The 18,304-nt window shown below is 36.1% G+C and overlaps 1 protein-coding gene across 4 annotated transcripts; it reads left to right on the top strand.

Annotated features, from left to right (window-relative positions):
- The first annotated feature begins 333 nt into the window (after nt 1–333).
- Nucleotides 334–16,712, top strand: nono (non-POU domain containing, octamer-binding). 4 transcript variants are annotated; one of them, XM_039766296.1, is made up of 10 exons: nt 334–500; nt 1,785–1,939; nt 6,534–6,727; nt 9,629–9,930; nt 10,023–10,118; nt 11,860–12,056; nt 13,573–13,760; nt 13,856–13,889; nt 14,216–14,307; nt 14,492–14,998. In XM_039766296.1, the coding sequence occupies exons 2-10, from the start codon at nt 1,786–1,788 to the stop codon at nt 14,558–14,560; spliced, it is 1,326 nt and encodes a 441-aa protein (XP_039622230.1). In that variant the 5' UTR covers nt 334–500; nt 1,785; the 3' UTR covers nt 14,561–14,998. The 4 variants fall into 4 exon arrangements, with proteins under 4 accessions (XP_039622230.1, XP_039622229.1, XP_039622228.1 ...); XM_039766295.1 differs by lacking the exon at nt 14,492–14,998 and adding an exon at nt 15,315–16,712 and having other exon boundaries at nt 335–500; nt 13,859–13,889; XM_039766294.1 differs by lacking the exon at nt 14,492–14,998 and adding an exon at nt 15,315–16,712 and having other exon boundaries at nt 335–500.
- The last annotated feature ends 1,592 nt before the right edge of the window (nt 16,713–18,304 follow it).

The following is an 18,304-nucleotide window of genomic DNA, read 5'->3' as shown; positions in this document are numbered from 1 at the left end:
GTACAGCAGAAACAATTTCAAAAGGATTACCGTCACTCTAACGTGAAACCCAAGTTTTTTTTTTGGCTCCACCTATAACTTTCGTTCATTGTGAAAAGGGGTGGAGAGCGGAAGCTGCAAGCAGAAAAATATAAAAGAAATCTGTAAACGTACCAAATTAAAATGAGCCCATCGGGAAGCTCCTGCGGCGTACCCGGTTTGTTCAGCAAAATCCGACACCGCCAATTAGCACACGCGCTTTATGTGAATGACACATTCCTAGTCCAATAACATAGTCGACGAGGAAATACAACCGGACAAATTTAGCCAATCAAGTGCGAATATTGGAACCTCTTAGCCTGCCCTTTTTCCGCCGGTTAGGTTGTGCTCGAAGGACTGGGCACGCGCTTCTTTTTTCTTTCTGTCTCCGGTTATTCCAACGGTTACCTGTTTCCATTGCACGGGGGGATCTTCTCTCATTTTTTTATCGTAGAGGTTTGCTGTTTTTGTTGTCCAGTAAGGTAAAGTCTGTTTTTAAATTCTCAGCATTACGCGAGGCAAAGGGAAAATCCTTTGTTTTGGCCTCCTCGTTCTCTTTGTTCTGTGAATCCGCGGCGTCTCGTTTGTATGTATGTTGGACGAATGAAACATAAGCAATGGGGATTAACTGTTCTTGGTTCCATTACTATGATTTCTCTAGCATACGTATTAATGTAACCAGGCTCAATGATAAAATGTAGATTTTATTCATTTATGTTTATTTAAATGTGTTCCTAAAATGAGCATCTTGAAGCTGTTAATGTGTGACCTTAAGTGCAGCTTTAATGCGTTTTCCTTTGCTATAAGGTCTCTAGTAGTATATGTTAACATGTTAAATTTGTAAAAGAAATGGTTGGGAGAATATCCATTTTTTGTATGCTATTAAAATAGGATATTAAAATAGGCCCCTCCGGCTGAGAGCAACCGAGACACGGGATGCATATTTTATGTGCGTCGTGTAGGCCGGGCTTTGGAGGCCTCCTGTGTTAAATGAAAAAAGAATAAGCGGGTGAATGATTATGATGATTAACCATAATCGAATAATTGCGTCATTAATGTGAGCACTTAATTTGAGTTAAGCTGTAGTATATTTTAACGTCTCTATTTTATTTTTTCTTTTGTTAACGTATTTTAAAGAGGCGTGACGCTTGCGTTTTCTCTACGATCCTTTGCGGCTCATTCGTATTTATATTACTTTAATTTGTCAGTCGTATGTGATTCATATCCGTCTGGTTTTACGTAATTTCTTTTAACACATTAGGGTTGTAACTGAGCTGTGTAATAAACGCTGAACGTCTTTTCAATTTTAAAATGATTTGATTCGCCGTTTAATTGATGAAAAGCGATTTTCATTATTTTGCAACTTTAGTATATATCATTTGTATACATCGATCATTTATTGTAAAATAGTTTGGTTCTATTATGTAATACTAGGTTTTTTGTTTTTTTTTTTTAAATCTCAAAGATAAAAATGGTATGTGACAAAACATGCCTGTGATCGAATTGGCGCCCAGGGTTGACTTGCTACCTTTGCCTGAATTGCTGAGTTGGGTTCTGTCCCACCGCACTTCACTTTATGATTCGGGTTTGGTAATGGAGGCTTTCGTGAAAGTGTATAAAATAATTCACCACAAATTTTTCATTGTCTTTTTTTTTTTCCCCTTGAGAAATTATTCATTTTGTTTTCAAACTAAGTGGTAGTCCATTTTTGCTAAATTAATACCCAGTTCAGCTTGGATTTAAAGATTCATATTCGTTTTTTAAAGAATGCAAGGAAACCGGGGACCTCGATCAGACCAGCAAAACCATGGTCCAAGAAGGCAGCAACCTCCACATCAACACCATCAGCAACATCAGAAGCCAGGACCAAATACAGACAGCAATGGGCAACATGTTGAAAACAGTGAACAGCAAGCTCCAGGTAAATTGACTTCCATCCATCAGAAATACATTTTTTGATGAGCATGCATCTATTGGTTAGTGATAGGAGTAATAATTTGGAGTAATTACATAAATTTACCAATAAGTGCCTTTTTTGTTTTTACTACTACATGTGCTGTCTTCGTGTTACAGAGTCATAACAGTAAGTTGTCTGGCAGTATTGACAAACTTTCCAACATATACCTTGGCAGTCTCTACACCTTATTTTATAAATACAGTATTAAAACAACCTGCCTTCTACCTTTTGTAGACTTCTTGGCATTTCATTTTTAATGAACATAGATGTTAAATTGAGTTATCCTCAATTTTGGCCTTTGAGGTTAGTAAATGAAAGTATTTCTGAAAACAGTGGAAATTTACTGCTTGGGTTTAGTGTACTATGCCTCAGCAGGTCTCCAAAGAGATCCATCTCTTAATATTTTTAGAAAACCTTGGGTATGAGAGTTGCCAGCCAAGGCCAGGAGTAAAATGGGACTGACTGAGTGCTATGGTTGAGTGAGAAACCTTTTCCAGGCAACATCAGTCGTCTTGGACATGTGTTGAACCTTTATAGTGTTTGGGCTAGTTCCCGTTTAAATAGTATACAAGTTTGTACCTTATTAACTAAGGCTACTTTTAGCAGGTACTAAGAGCTTCTCGGACATACTGTGACATAGAGCTGGGCGGTATACCGGTTCATACCAGAAACTGTTTATTTTTTTATATGGATTTTTCTTCTACCGCAACACCGGTTTAAATAGCATAAACAACGTTCAGAACGTGGCGCAGCGGGAAACTGTAAGAAAGGAACCTTTTTCACTGCTAATCACGTATACAACGGAGTACATGAGTTAGTGGAGGTATTGAGCAGTGAAAATGGACAGAGAACATTCCGAAACTGAAGCTGTAACAGACGATAAAGTTGAACATGACATAGAAGAACTTTTTCCGAAAAAAGGAGCCGTGTCTGTTGTCTGGAGATACTTTGGTTTTAAAAGGTCGGATGTGGACCATTATGTTAAAATGTGTGAATAGTTTCTATACTACCGGATAATACTGTAAGCCAAGTTGTACTTATTTTATTTTTTTCAATACTGTGTAATAGTGTGATGACATGTTGACTTTATCTCGACATTTCCACTTTAATCTCAACGCTTATAACGAGAATAAAGTTGTCATGCTGACTTTATTCTCGGAACTTGTCATTAAAATAGAACATCGTAAACTAAACTTAATCTTAAAATGAATATTTACTAGGTTTTCTTAAACCCCATCATAAGTTATGTAGCACATTAAATGCTTTGTGTTAAGTGTTCCCCGAGTCTTGTTAATCATTACGTGCCTCTTAAACTTACTTCCTCTTGCACTAAGAGGAGACGCAGGCTGCGCTCGCCATACACAATAAAGTTTCATCATATTCCTGCTCCCTGAACGTTTAGAATGGTAAGATAAATTTGTGATATAATTTTCATGAAGAAATGCATTAAAGTATGTATTAATCATGTGGGGGCACGGTGGCGTGGAGGTTGCACTGCTGCCTCGCAGCAAGGTGGTCTCGGGGGTGTTCTGCCTTGAATTTGTATGTTTTTTCTGGTGGGTTTACTCGGCGTGCTTCAGTTTCCTTTCAAAGTCATCTGGGGTTTTGTTATGCTATATTGACCCTTCTAGTGTATGTGTTGCTCGTATTCACCCTGCGATGTTCTGGCGCTCTGTTCAGGATTTGCTCCTGCTTCGCGCAGAATGCTTGCTGGGATGGGTGCAACCCAGAATGGATGGAATAATTAAATATGTATAACGAAGACTTTTTTTTTTTAAAAAGTTCTGAACACTCCATGGTCTAAGTTTATAACAAGTTTTAATTTCACAGAGAGACACGTTTTAATGTGTGGTGATTGGTTATGTGGAAAAAGAAAAAGGATAGGAGCTGGGGGTTTGGTACGTCAGACAGCATGCATGCAATAAAGAAAGCCCACTCGGAAGAACATCTGATATATCCCCATGGTTTTTTTTTTTTGATTTCTGTGTTCGTGTTTCCAACATTTTAAACAATATTTAAGTTAAACCTGTGCGATACCAATTCATATATCCACTTTTTTTAAGCCTCATCACACCTGCCATAAAGTTCTCTACACTGAACGTACACCTGGGGACCCCTTACTGCAAGGGATCAACAATCTCATGCATGTTTAATACCTGCATTAATGCATTTCATCATGAAAATATCAAGTATTTATCTTAGCATTCTAAATTTTCAGAGAGCAGGAATATCATGAAGTGAATGTACTCTGTGCGGCGATCCCTGCCTGCACCTCCTTTTAGTACAGAGGAAGTCAGCATGTAGCGATTAACAACTGGGTCAGGGAACACTTGAGTTAATGTACCACCTTAAATGCTTTGTGTTATGATGGGGTTTGAGAAAACGTAGTAAATTAAACATTGATTTTAGGGTGAAGTTTAGTTTACAACATTGTACTTTAATGACAAAATAAGAATAAAGTGGAAATGTCGACTTTAATCTCGACATACTGTAAGCATCAAAATTAAAGTGGAAATGTCGAGAATAAAGCTGACATTTCTACTTTTCTCAACATAGATTTTTTTTTTTCTTCTTCTTCATTGTGGCCCTAATATGCTTCTGTAGGGCTATATCACAAATAGCATTACAATTGCATGTTGCAGTTTTATTATTTATGTATATAGCTTAGCTTGAAGCAAGGTCCATATTAATGTAATTTGCTTTAATGATGGTTCAGTTGGTAAATGTTTCACCAAGTTGCACTTGTTTTATTTTTTCTTGGTGAATACTGTGTAGTGCACCTGGGCTTGAAGTAATAGTATTATTACTGGAAGTTGCACTATTTTATTGTTTATTAGTTTAAATATTATGCAGTTTAAAAAGTCACTAACGTGTCAGTGGACAGAGATTGCTAACAAAGTGTAGTTGGTTTACAAAAAATATTCACTGTTTATGCCTTTTCTAAGACCTGTTCAGTGTAATACAACTTTTGACAAGCACCTCTGAATATTTTACTAAGTCTAAATACCTCTTTGGATGGTTGAACATATGTTGTCATTTTTAGCTTAAGTTGTTTGCAGAATTTGTTCAATAAAAAGGTTCTGTATTTTGACTGCAACTGTCCTGCAATGTGATTCCTTCTCTTCATTAGTACCACCCCTTGAAAACTGTTACTTTGAGGACATGCGGACCTGTATTAATCCTTGTGTGCATATTAAAATATTGTACAATGTTCATGACAGTGGAATAGGTTATTCTTAGCCAGTCTTCTGCAGTAATTGCAGTGGAAAATGTGGTTAACATCCACTCATGCATGGGGGAAACGATACCGTCAAATACTGTGAAACCGGTATAATTTTGAAAAATACTGTGATATAGAATTTTGGTCAAACCACCCAACACTACTGTAACATGTAAGTGGAAAGAGACTTGTCTTTGACACTTTATCCCACACTACTATGTGCTGGCATGTTTCTTCAGTAATGTCAGCTAAACCAGCCTATTGGTAACAGATACATTCTGTAATTTCAATACATTAAGTGGGGTGCTATGTGAAATTTTGTTGCACTTAATGTTCACTTGTAATGTGCTTAAAATAAGACTGAAAAAAATAAAGGTTCATTTTTTCCCAACCTGCAATTTTACACATGATCAATAACTATCCTAAACGGAAAACATCACCCACAAATATGATTACTTTCTTATTGAATTTGTAGTGATGAGTACACATTTTTAATCTGGGTTTCTATACCAAGTTTTCTCCATTTTAAATGAAAACAGTAGTCGCCACTGCTATACGACAAACTTTCTTACAAAAAGGAAGAAGACGACTGTTATTTGTGTTGCATTATCCAGTTGTATGCTCAATGTGCAAAACACTTGCTATTTTTCTAAAAGATAGTTTCTGTGCACATCATAAAGGGGAACCTAAAGCCTTGTGGAAGGGATTTTTTTTTCCCCAATTGAAGACCGCACTATCGATCAGTGAATGAGAGGATTGTCCGTTTAAAAAGACAGTCCGGTGAAGCCTTAGTTTTCTGTTTGTGCCCAGATTTTTATAGAAGTATGCAATGAACAATATTTTAGCAAAAAAAGTATGCACTTTGCATACTTTGAGCATATGGTCGGATAACAGACATGTGGGTTATGCAAGAGAATGCTAGATTAATTTTTTTTTTGCCTGGCCATCACATTGTTTTCCATGTTCTAGCATTGGCTGGTGTTTGGCTTTTATTATATCAAGCTCATTCCTCTCCATTTTGCATGGAAATATAAGTATTTCTCAGTTATCACCACAAAGTAAACGGGAAGTAAAATAAAACAATTTTGGTGGAGTTTACCTTTAAAATCTATAGCTGGATTTGGTCCATTTTATTATATTAAAACTAATGAATTGGATATAAAAAAATAGCAATCCAGCCACCACTAAATTTGATTATTTTGGATAGACTTGTTCCTTAGTTGCATTCCAGTTTTGGGAAGTGTCAGTTTAACTGTGTTTAACAGTTACCAGCCAAAACTGTCCTTATGTCTGTTTAAATACTGTTGATAAATTCTTTCTGTTCATAATTTTGTTCAGAGTCAGGGTTCACTATTGATCTGCAAAACTTTCGAAAGCCAGGAGAAAAAATGTACACCCAGCGGAGTCGCCTGTTTGTTGGTAATCTGCCACCTGGTGTGTCTGAGGAGGAGGTGGAAAAGCTGTTTTCAAAGTATGGAAAACCGTCTGAGATTTTCATTAATAAGGAGAGGAGCTTCGGCTTTATAAGGCTGGTAAGAAGTCTATCATAGTGTGTGTGTTTTGTTTTTTGTCTTAATATTTGCATTTGATAATATGGGATACATCTGTAAAACCTTCGTTCTACTTTTTTGGTAGATGGGTGGTATTTTCTTGTTTGGTATTGGAGCCCTAGTAATGAAGTACATCATACATAATAACAATGAAGTGTACCACTCTTAAGTTTAGTAAAGTTCCATGGCTGCTTTTGATTAACCCCTGAACAACTTTTAAAACTTGGAAAAACTGAAAGTCAGCAAATTTTTCATCATCCACTTTATGCAGCTGATTGGGGTGGGTGACTTGTGCAGGGTATGGAAGTTAACAGTTTAACAATTTTCCTTTTTGCCCATCACCTCACCTATTATGTCCAGATCAACCAGTTTTCCTACACCTCAACTGATTGCCACCACATCCTTTCTCTGTATTACGTAATAATTATACCTCTGTGAAACTGTCTACATCTATCTGGTCTTTCTCGTCTCTGTCCTTTCTGGCATTTTTTTACCCACCTTGTCACCATCTCCTGATATTGGTTTTATTGTTCATTTTAAAACTGGAAGATGGGTAAACATTTTACCATCACAGTGACATGTGGCATTGCAACATTTGCACAATGTAAACAATACATGTAGGTGGCAGTACTTTACAAAAGGTTAAAGAAAAATGTTTTTGTGTGTGGAAGTTCCAAAAATAAAAAGATGCATAATAGAGCTGAAAATTAAAACAAGTACAAGTGTACTTATTTGTGTTGCGGTATTTGTTTGTTTTATGCCTGATTATTTTTTTTTTTGCTCTTCACAATACATGTTTGTGTATTTCGGGGAAAAAACATGGTTTTAAAGTTTAAATGACAAAACTGGATAAGGAACTCCTTCATGATATATTTGGATGTTCTCCTGGAGAGAGAGTTTGTTTCAAGATGAAAGCAAAATTCCTGTGTTTAGCGAAAAAGTACATACTGACTGCTATTTAAATTTCCTTTTTCATTCAAATAGTGCTGATCACTCCTTACAAAATCATTGTAGTACTGGAAGATGTAAATAGGCAGGTTTAAATTTTTTTTTGTAATTATATATATATATATCTATCTCTATATATCTCTATATAAAAATATATATCTTTGCACTGGTAAAATTTTATTTTCTGTAAAGATAGATTATGGCCAATTTCATGCACACAAGATATTCCTGAAATGTACTGGAAAATATCAGGATTTAGAATGTGTGGAAAAGGCTGGTATTAAATGTTTCTGCGAGACCTGATCTGGCAGTAGTCCAAGTCAAGATCTAATGCAACTTATGGAAATAGTAATATGCCTGCATATGTGTGAACAACATCTTAAATACCTGGTAAAGCCTCAAACATGTTAATCATGACAACTCCTAAGATACACTAAGTTTTATTAGCTTGTAGCACAGTAGTACCATGGATAGTAAGTTTTCTGAGAGCAGAGCTCCTTTCTGATAAAGTTGGCTTGGAGCATGCTGCAGCAGTGCCTGTCTGCTGTAATGCTGTGAAAGTCATTGTGCAGCCTACATACACGATAGTTTCCTAATATTGTGTACTGTGGAATGTAAAGTTGTCGTACTGAAGGGCTTTTTGCGGAATTTTAATTTTTTGTAAAGTAATATTTTGCCCAGTATGTGTCAAATGTAAAAGTATATCTTTGGAAATTAAAGTGTATATTATAGGCAGTATAATGTGGGGAGAATATTGCTATTTTGCAGAATTATTGTAGGTAGCACCCACCCATGAAAGGAGATGGTGCATGAGCATGGAAGTGGGGTGCAGAGGAAGAGAATTTACCAGCAAGATGACATGTTTCTGCTAAAATCTATAAGCCTGGGTTCATGGACACCAGCACATCTGTTTAAGAATCCTGGTTTATGATTTGAATCATAGATGTGAAGAGTTAATGAATATGATGTTGCCTTTGTCCCCAGATAATGTGTGAGTTGCACCTGGCTGTCAGAGATAGACGAGTATGTGAAAAGCCTTGGAAGAACAGGGCATTGGCAGCAGTATTTGAGGACAGCTGAGGGAAAAAAAACTGCAGTCTGTGCAGCACATATCCATATTCCACCTGTGTTAAATCTACCTGTGACAGCAAGGATTCTTGTAGCAAACTATGGTCATGGAATCTAATTAAAGGATTTTTTTTTTCTCAGTGGTTTTGTTTGGGAGTCTCCTACTAACCTAATAAATTCTTTTATCTTTGTTTCATCCAGGAAACCTTTACTAAAACAATTGAGGCAGTTGAGGTGTTTTCGGAAAGCAGTGAATGACCTTTTTTTTTTTTTTTTAAAGTAGTATAAAAAAAGCATTAAGTATCCATTAGTATATACCCTTGCACCTTTGTATTTCATTGTTCGGTATTGTTGTGTGTTTTTGTTACTGTGCAGTTTGCAGAATGGAAAATTGTGGTCATTTTGAACTTTTTACTTGGACTCTCAGCCATTGGTTGTGCTGAGGCTTTTTAGATCTGTTCGAATTCCCCACCCATTTTACCCAAGACCACAGTTGTTGACCTCTCAATTCAAAAACAATTAGTTAATTCTACTAAGCATCTTGGATAGTTAGAATTTTTTTTTACTTCATTGATTTTGTAAAATTGCTCTTATACAGTAGATTCCCGTTTTAGCCTGATAACCATTAGGTTTTCAACAAAGTATGGTAATATTCTAAATTTCACAGTCAAATATTTGGTAGTATTGGATTTATATACATTTATAGTTGAAATCAAAAAGGTAATATCCAATTTTTTTAGTTTGGAATATGTGAAGATTGTTTTACCAGTAATATTGAGAATAAAACTAATTGTAAGAGTTCTGTTGTATTTTGATTGCTAAACTGCAGTCACATGTATAATTGCATTTACTTTTATATTTGAACAGGAAACAAGGACCTTGGCAGAGATAGCTAAAGCAGAGCTTGATGATACTCCTTTCCGAGGAAGGCAGCTGCGAGTGCGTTTTGCAACACATGGAGCTGCTCTAACAGTAAAGAATCTACCTCAGTTTATATCTAATGAGCTTCTCGAAGAAGCATTCTCTATCTTTGGCCAGGTTGAAAGGTCCATTGTAATAGTAGATGATCGAGGAAGGCCAACTGGCAAGGGTATTGTTGAATTTGCAGCAAAACCTGCGGCAAGAAAGGCTCTGGATAGGTGTGCTGATGGAGCATACTTGTTGACAGCGTAAGCAACCTTAACTGCTATCTGAGCATTTTGACATTAATAGTAACAGGTTTCAATTTTATTGTTTTTGCATTTCTTTATACTTTTTAAAGGTTTCCCAGGCCTGTGACTGTGGAACCTATGGAACAGTTTGATGATGAAGAAGGCCTACCAGAGAAGCTCATTGTTAAAAACCAGCAATATCATAAGTAAGTTAAAAAGATCTGAGATTCATGGTAGTTGAGTTTATGTTGTGTTTTTATTTATATATACATACAGTAACCGCCACAGTTACTATTAAAATCAACTTTTGGTGAATTACCTTAATCTCATTTTGTTAAATGAAAAATCCAATCTTTTGAAGTAAATTTTATTCTGTAAAACAATTCCTCAAGAACTGATAAACGAAACCACTTGTGCCATGATTATTGGCACTGTAGCATTTAATAAATTGCATAACATTTCATTGCCAATACCCCACAGCGTCTTTTAACCTTTTGTAAAGTTGGAGAATGTAGAGCATGGAATCTGAGACCATTCCTTAGAAAAATTCTCATGATCATCCAGGGTCCCTTGTTCATTCTCCTCTTCAGCTCACCCACAGGTGTTCAGTGGGGTTTAGGTCCAGAGACTGAGATGGCCATAGCAGAAGCTTGATGTTTGTTGCTTAGACGTATTTTGGATCTTTTGTCTTGCTGGAAAATCCACAGATTACATGTTTTGGCTTATTTGTTACTTTTTTCTGTGTTTTTTTCCAACCGTGATTCTTGTAAAAAAAAAATATATATATATTTTTTATTAAATTTTGCCTATGAGCAAAATAAATTTGGGAAATCTGCAAGGCAAGTTGGTAACTGTTCTAGTTGACTTTTAATTATTGCCCTAACTGTAATGGGCATTTTCAGATTTTTTTTTTCATCTTTTTTTAAATATATAGCCATTCCCTGGTTTATGAAAGTGAACATACCTTTTTCACTCCAGTTTGAATTATTTTCCTTCCTGTATTGATGATTGAATAAGAACATTTGGCCTCTTGTGTCGTGATATGTGTATCTATCTTCCTACCTACCTCGGTGAAACAGGAATCGCAGGTTACTGCTAGAAAGTTTCAGTGCACTTTGATCAACTTAATATCTAATGTAAATGGTGACGGGCTTCAATCACACTTTGTTCATAAGAATATCTAGGTGCCAGTAATGTTTGTGGTTGTTTTTTTAATTATTGGAAGAGGAATTCTTTTTTTCAGAATTTACTGCAGTATTTTTATACTCGGTGCAAGATTAAGGTAATTAACCAAAAGGTGGCCTGATTTTAACAGCCCTTTTTATTCCTCTTTACCAGAGGTGCCAATAATTTTGTAGGGGACTGTATATGTTGTAACCCTGTGACAGACTTCACCCAAGCCAGGCTAACAACAGCTTTAAATACTATTCCATACCAGAATTTTAAACTGCATGAATATTTTGTAATTACACCCTGGAAAGGCAGAAAACTGTACTCTCTCTGAAGTTCCTAAAATTACAGTGCTTTTTTAGTGCAATATTTGAAAAAGATGAATGTTGGCCAATTAGGTGCTTCAAAAATTGTCCCAATAGGTTTTTTACTTTAGTCGGAGCAGCTTGACATTTAATAGTTTTAGCATTAAGACACTTGAAGTGGTTAAGTTTATCTGTGATTATTTTAATACTGGATTGCCATCCAAAACATTTTGGAATAAGAAACACTACAGTGTATGCATTTAAATTATTTGTACTCCTGAACAGGACAACAAATCAGTTATCTAGTGAAGTCTATTTGTAATAGTGTAAAAACTGAAAATACAATTTAACAACATGCAGTTTTGAGTACATTTTGCCATAAGTTTCCAAAGTCTAGACTGACAATTTTGATAGCCACTTATAGATAGTGTGTCAAATAAATAAGATTAACTCCAGTATAATTTAACTTTAGGGAACGTGAACAGCCTCCTAGATTTGCTCAGCCTGGCTCTTTTGAATATGAGTATGCTATGAGATGGAAAGCTCTTATTGAAATGGAAAAACAACAGTTTGAACAGGTTGATAGAAACATTAAAGATGCAAAAGAAAAGCTTGAAGCAGAAATGGAAGCAGCTCGCCATGAACATCAAGTTATGATGATGAGACAAGGTAAGTTAAACTGTATTGCATTGATTGTGATAAGCAGATATCCTTTATGTGCACCTCCAAATATATTCAAATTTAACTTGTTCACGTTCACTTCTGTACTTAAATCTGGGAGTGGTTTACATTGTAAGCTGTAAACCTGTAACAACCTACAGTATATGGACAAAAGTATTGGGACACCGCTGAATTCAGGTGTTTCAATCAGACCCATTGCTACAGGTGTATAAAATCAAGCACCTAGCCATGCAGTTTCCATTTACAAACGTTTGTGAAGCAAAATGGGTGGTTCTGTAGAGCTTCAAGTGTGGTACTGTGATAGGATGCCACCTTTGGTAATAAATGCATTTCTGCTATTCTGCTTGATATTCCACGTTCAACTGTAAGTGGTATTATAGGACGTGGAAGCTTTTAGGAACAACAGCAACAACCATCACAACGTGGAAGACCACATAAAGTCCCCAAGCAGAGTCAACAACTGCTAAGGTGTATGGTGTGTAAAAGTTGCCAATGTTCTGCTCATTCAATACTAACGAGTTCCTAATTTTCCACTGGCATAAACTGTGCCGGAGTGCGCTTCATATAATTGGTTTCCATGGCTGAACAGCTGCATGCAAGCCTCACATCACCAAGTCCAATGCCAGGTGTCGTATGGAGTTCTGTAAAGCACCTCACCACTAGACTGTGGAGCAATGGAAACGTGTTGTATAGAGTGCTGAATCAAGCTTCTCTGTTTTAGAAGTCAGATGGGCAATTGTGGGTTTGGTGTATGCTGGGATGTTACTTGCATGACTGCATTGTGCCAGCTGTGTGGTTTGGTGGAGGAGGCATAATGTGGGGCTGTTTTTCAGAGTTTGGACTAGGCCTCATACTTCCCATGAAGGGCAGTCTTAATGCTTCAGCATACCCCAAGATATTTGGGACAATGCTATGCTTCCAACTTTGTGGAAAATGTTTGGAGAAGTCCCTTTTCTATTCCAACATGATTATGCATCAATATACAGTGCACAAGTGTATAAACTGTGCACCAGTGTGCAATGTACAAAACAAGGTTCATAAAGACAAACTTGAGTGAGTTAAGTGTGGACTGGCCTGCACAGAGACCTGACCTCAACCCCATTGAACACCTTTGGAATGAACTGGAATGGAGATTGCAAGGCAGGCCTTCTGTTCCAACATTAGTGCTTGACCTCCTAAATGCACTTCTGAATGAATGGGTACAAATTCCCATAGAAATTCCTAATCTTATTGAAAGCCTGCCAAGGAGAGTGGAAGTTGTTATAACTGCAAAAATGAAAGGGAAGAGACCAGCTCCATATTAAGTGTGTTTGACAGCAATGTCCGTAAACTCCCTGTTGGTGTAATGGTCAGGTATCCCAGTACTTTTGTCCATATTGTATACAAGATTATGTGCAAAAGAAGCCTTATCTCAGTGCTACAGGAATAGACTGGATGGGTAAGTGTGGGGGTTTTGTGGGAGCATTGTGAAGGCTAGGAATTTTAAATCTCTTCACTGTTGTAGATTTATTAAGGCGCCAGGAAGAATTGCGCCGTATGGAAGAACTTCACAATCAGGAACTGCAGAAGCGTAAACAGCTAGAACTCCGACAAGAAGAAGAACGCAGAAGACGTGATGAAGAGATGAGAATGCAACAGGAGGAGATGATGAGACGGCAGCAGGAAGGTTTCAAAGGAAACTTTGGAGATGCTGTAAGTTGCCTTTTAGCTAATTAACAAACTTTTTAGGTTATTCTGTAAACCAGGGTAGTTTTATAATAATTTTTTTTTTTTTTTTTTAAATCAAGCAGCGTGAACAAGACATGAGAATGAATATGGGAGGTATGTGATTGGCTGCAGCTTCATAGGTTGGCACAGTGACTGTTTGGTTCTGTACTTTTAAGTTTTTAGACCTTATTGGGTTTAATTTTGTTTATAGGTGGTGTTTGGGAGAAAAGTATGAATCTATTAAATTTTCTCAGATTTCAAGCATTATTGTTTAGGACATCTTATGGTTAAGTAATATTTATTGATGGTTGTGCTAAACCAAAGTCAGTGTAAACTGTGCCATGGCATTGAAGTACTGAAATTGGGTACTGGTTTAAATTTGGCATAGCTGAAATATTTTGCTATTGTGTTTAAGTAATCTATTCTTTTTAATGGTAAAGGAGCTACAATGGGAATGAACAGAAACGCACTGCCTAGTAGCACTGTGCCGGCTGGGTCTGTGACTATCAAGCCTGAGGGAACACCCGGAATGGTAAACTCTTCTATAACTTAACTTTTTTTTTTCTTTCCCCTAGTCGGTTAGAAGCTGTCATTTTTGCTGTTAGAAATGTAGCATGAAGCTTTCTTAAACAATACATTACCAGTACATAGTTGTTGTTGTTTTTTTTGTTTTTTTTCTCCTCACTTTGATTACTTCATCATCCTAAACTCAACAGAATGCATTTGCTGCTTGGCAGGTTTGGAATCCATATGATGATCAGTCAGGATGGTACCCACCAATGTAAACCGGAACAACCATTTAATGTGCTGTCACTGCCTTTATTTTGTCCCAAATAAAATGTTGTATATTATTACTTAAGTTGGTACTTTTTTTAAACCTTTTTTCATTTAGTGCCATTTCTAAATTTTAATTTTTAAGCTTTAAAAGCCTTTTTTTTTTTTTTTTTAAATACTTCCTATCTGGAAATTTTGTTCTTTTTGTTGATACCCTGTCTTTAGTTAATTAGTTGAGTGGCAGACAGTGCTTACTTTGTATTTGCAAATTCTCTTGAGATTTGCCACCTCTTCATTGCTGCTTTTGTATTTGAAACCTGCTGTTCCTATCTTATTTTTTTATTCTGTATAACTGTAGATGTAATATGGCAGCAACCATAAATACAATGTATTTGTTCCAAAGCAGTTGTTAAAAGTAACTAATAAAGACCATAAGTCTTTTAATTGAATTTTGAGGCATTTTTCCTATTAGATAAAAGGTGTGGGTTTTTTTGAGAGGGTAGCATATTTGTGTTTATAGTACGTTTAAAATAAATAAATAAATAAAATAAAAAAATTGACGTCTACAGGTTAAATACTTCTCATTCCTAAAAATGGAGATCTGTCTGTCACATGAAATGACTTTATTTCAAATTTATGTGCCTAAAATAGCAAAGTTGCGCAATTTCTGATTAATATCCGATCTTTTTCTTGTTGGGTATGTTCCCGTTTCTCCAACAAACCTGACTCCACGACGAATATACTTGTGGATCATACTACAATCAGCCCAATGATCGCTTTGCCATGGGAGGCCAAATCGAGGGACAAGGAAGCATGCCTGGTACCCAGGGAGGATTTCCTCGTGGACCCCAGGGGGGTGACTTTGGCCCCAACAAACGTCGTCGATACTGAATGTTGTCCGTTTGAATGTGACCTTTGAGCAAAACAGTATAACCCTCTCCAGATTTTTAATGTGTAGATACAGTATGATTCATGTATTTTTGTTTATTACCCCCCAACCCCTCCCCCACCTTGGTTAGGTGGACATATAATTGTTGTGGTTATGCTTGGTCTTTTCTAGTCTAATAGTCGAGAATAGTTATCTTAAATCAGACTCTTACTTGAAGTAACTGGACCACATTTGTAACCAGTTTGTACAGATGAGGATTGGCTTTTTTTTTTTTTAAATAGATTTTACACTTTTATACTTTCTAAGCTTTTAAAATTGTTTTTGCCTGGACAAATGAATACAATTGCTTAACTCTGTATTACTATAGATTTCGTTATAGCAGATGTAATTTTTTGTCTGTTCTTACTGTTTGCAAATTCTTTGCATTTTAAAATAAATATTTCCACATTTAAAGCAATGACTGTAGATGCGTTGAGTTTAGGTGGACTTTATCTACTGCATAAGCTGATTTAGGCAACCATTTTGCTGAAAGTGTTAAATAACCGGTGATTTGCCCAGTGGAAATGTTTTCTGGGCAGTCGTTACCTCTTTTTGGATGTATTAAAGCGTGCTTTTTTTTTCTTAATGTGTATGTAAAGTTTTGTCCCGGCTTAATAAAAACTTGAACAGGTGTTTGAAGTTCAGTTAGATTCTTTAAAAGGGATTTCTTTAATGTAGCAGCTTATCAGCTGACTTTACCTCTGTTTAAATGTAGTTTAGAAAATTGTTTGCATCTTACTACCTTTTAGTGTGGGAGGAGTTGGGGAGTAGTTTTCTTGTTTCTGTTGCAAGTAGGTTTTTTATTTTATATATATATATATAAATGGATGGACCATTTTAACTATCTTTTGTATGTTTGAATGGCCAATTAGTTATTCGCAGTTTGTGTATATTAAAAAAATCTTGCATTGAAGTAATTGAGATTGTAAACATTCTGCATGCTTTAAGATTATACAAAAACTATATTAACGCATTTTTGAAAGGCATACTATCTGGGTGTTTATTTGCATTAGGGCTATTTAAACCAACCCTGAGTTGCCACTTTTTTTGTTTAGCTTGAATCAATTTGCTTTTGGTTTTCAAGGTTGCTAGATATAATGCTGGGGTAGAAATTTTGATTCCACGTTCTTTAAACATGACTACATCCATGCTCAAAACAACTTTTTGTATGTACCCTTTGCCTAGGTTGCTTTTTTTAGTGACCATATTTGCTTAATAAATATAAACTACTGATAGTGTAGTTGACTCCTTGTTGTACATGAAGAATCTTTTTATGAAAAATCTGTAAGATTCAAACAGCCACAGTATTGAATTTTGATCTGGACACAAGTTACACATTACATGATTGATTGCAGTGTAATTTAAGAACATTGAAATGTATTTTAAACATCTTCATATTGACACGATGGTGCACTTGGGCCTTGATTGGGTTTCTCCCTTGAACCTCAGTGTCTGGATAGGCTATGCCCCCACCCAAAACCCTGAACTGTATTAAGTTGGTTTAAGAAATCGCATACCAACATCAGCCCAAACTCTCACCCACTCCACCCCCATAGAAAGGGGGAGATGTATGACTCCATTACTTGATGTTAGATGCTATTGAAAATTTTATAGAGTTGTGTTTAAGCACTAGAAATTTTAGAACAAGTAATCCTACTGAAATGCTTCAATAGGTTTTTGTGAAAGAGCTAAGAGTAACCTTTAGCAGGGACTAAATGTTTGTGACATTGCTGAGGGGCCTATCTATAATATTCATTCTTGTATCCGTCCATTATCAAGCTTGCTTAATTCACTCCAGGGTCGTGGGGTAAATGATACTAACGATATTTGTGTTTAGATTTGAGTGCACAAATCATGACACGTCCAAACATTATCCTATCTGTCATGGTGGTTGTTTCACTGGTGTTTTACTGTTTTCTTGCTCCTACATTAATGTAGAGTTTAAAAAAAAAAAATTAAATCATGTTCAAAATATCCACAAAAAATGGATGTGCTAGCATGCTAATGCTAATATGACATTAAAAAAATTGTTTGAAAAGTTTATCATGATTGAAAAATTGTTTTTGCACCATTTCATTTTCAAAACTTGGGACTCTGTAACAAAGTGAGAAATAACTGCCTCTGCAATTTGGGCACATTTTTTAATTCCTATGCACTTAAATATTTCGTTGGTATCCTGTTTTTCACTACTTGTACTCTTTTGAATGTTAATAGTATTTTTGGGAAATGATTTTCACCAGTAATTCATTGCAATTAACCAACCCTACTCTCCCTTGCAATTCCATAACACTTATGTGTAGACTAATTCTTTGCTGCTTGTTTTTGTGTTTTAAGTTTGCTTGTCCAGGTTTTGAACATGTCTTTTCTTGTAGAGGTTTGGATTGCAAAAAAGGACCAGCGGTCAATTTAAAAGATGTTTAGGAGCTGTGTCAGGGGAAAAAAATCATAGAAATGCAAGTAGGCACAGAACATTTGGCTCCATAAATTTCATATCATCTGAGGTGGAAGTTTTAATCTGGTATTTCTGAAGCTGTGGGAAGTAATTTTAATCACTGACCTGTGTGAGCCACAACATGCTCTGTGCAAGTTGTGTGAAGTGTCTCTTCATACTTCCCATACATTTCTAAGAATGTAGTAGAGGTAATAGATGATCGGATGGGATTTTCCCAATTTTTTTTTTTTTCTCCTTCAATGCTTTAACCTCCTGTCCCCCTACCCCTGTTAGAATCAATCTCAACCACAGCTATTTGTCTCTGTGCTATTTTCTACTAACTATTAGCTTCACCTTTTACGCAGGGTATGGGTATTCCTAGCCACAGTAACAAAA

This window comes from Polypterus senegalus, chromosome 10 (assembly GCF_016835505.1).
Source record: "Polypterus senegalus isolate Bchr_013 chromosome 10, ASM1683550v1, whole genome shotgun sequence".
Taxonomy (NCBI): Eukaryota; Metazoa; Chordata; class Cladistia; order Polypteriformes; family Polypteridae; genus Polypterus; species Polypterus senegalus.
This window is presented reverse-complemented; position numbering and strand designations above follow the sequence as displayed.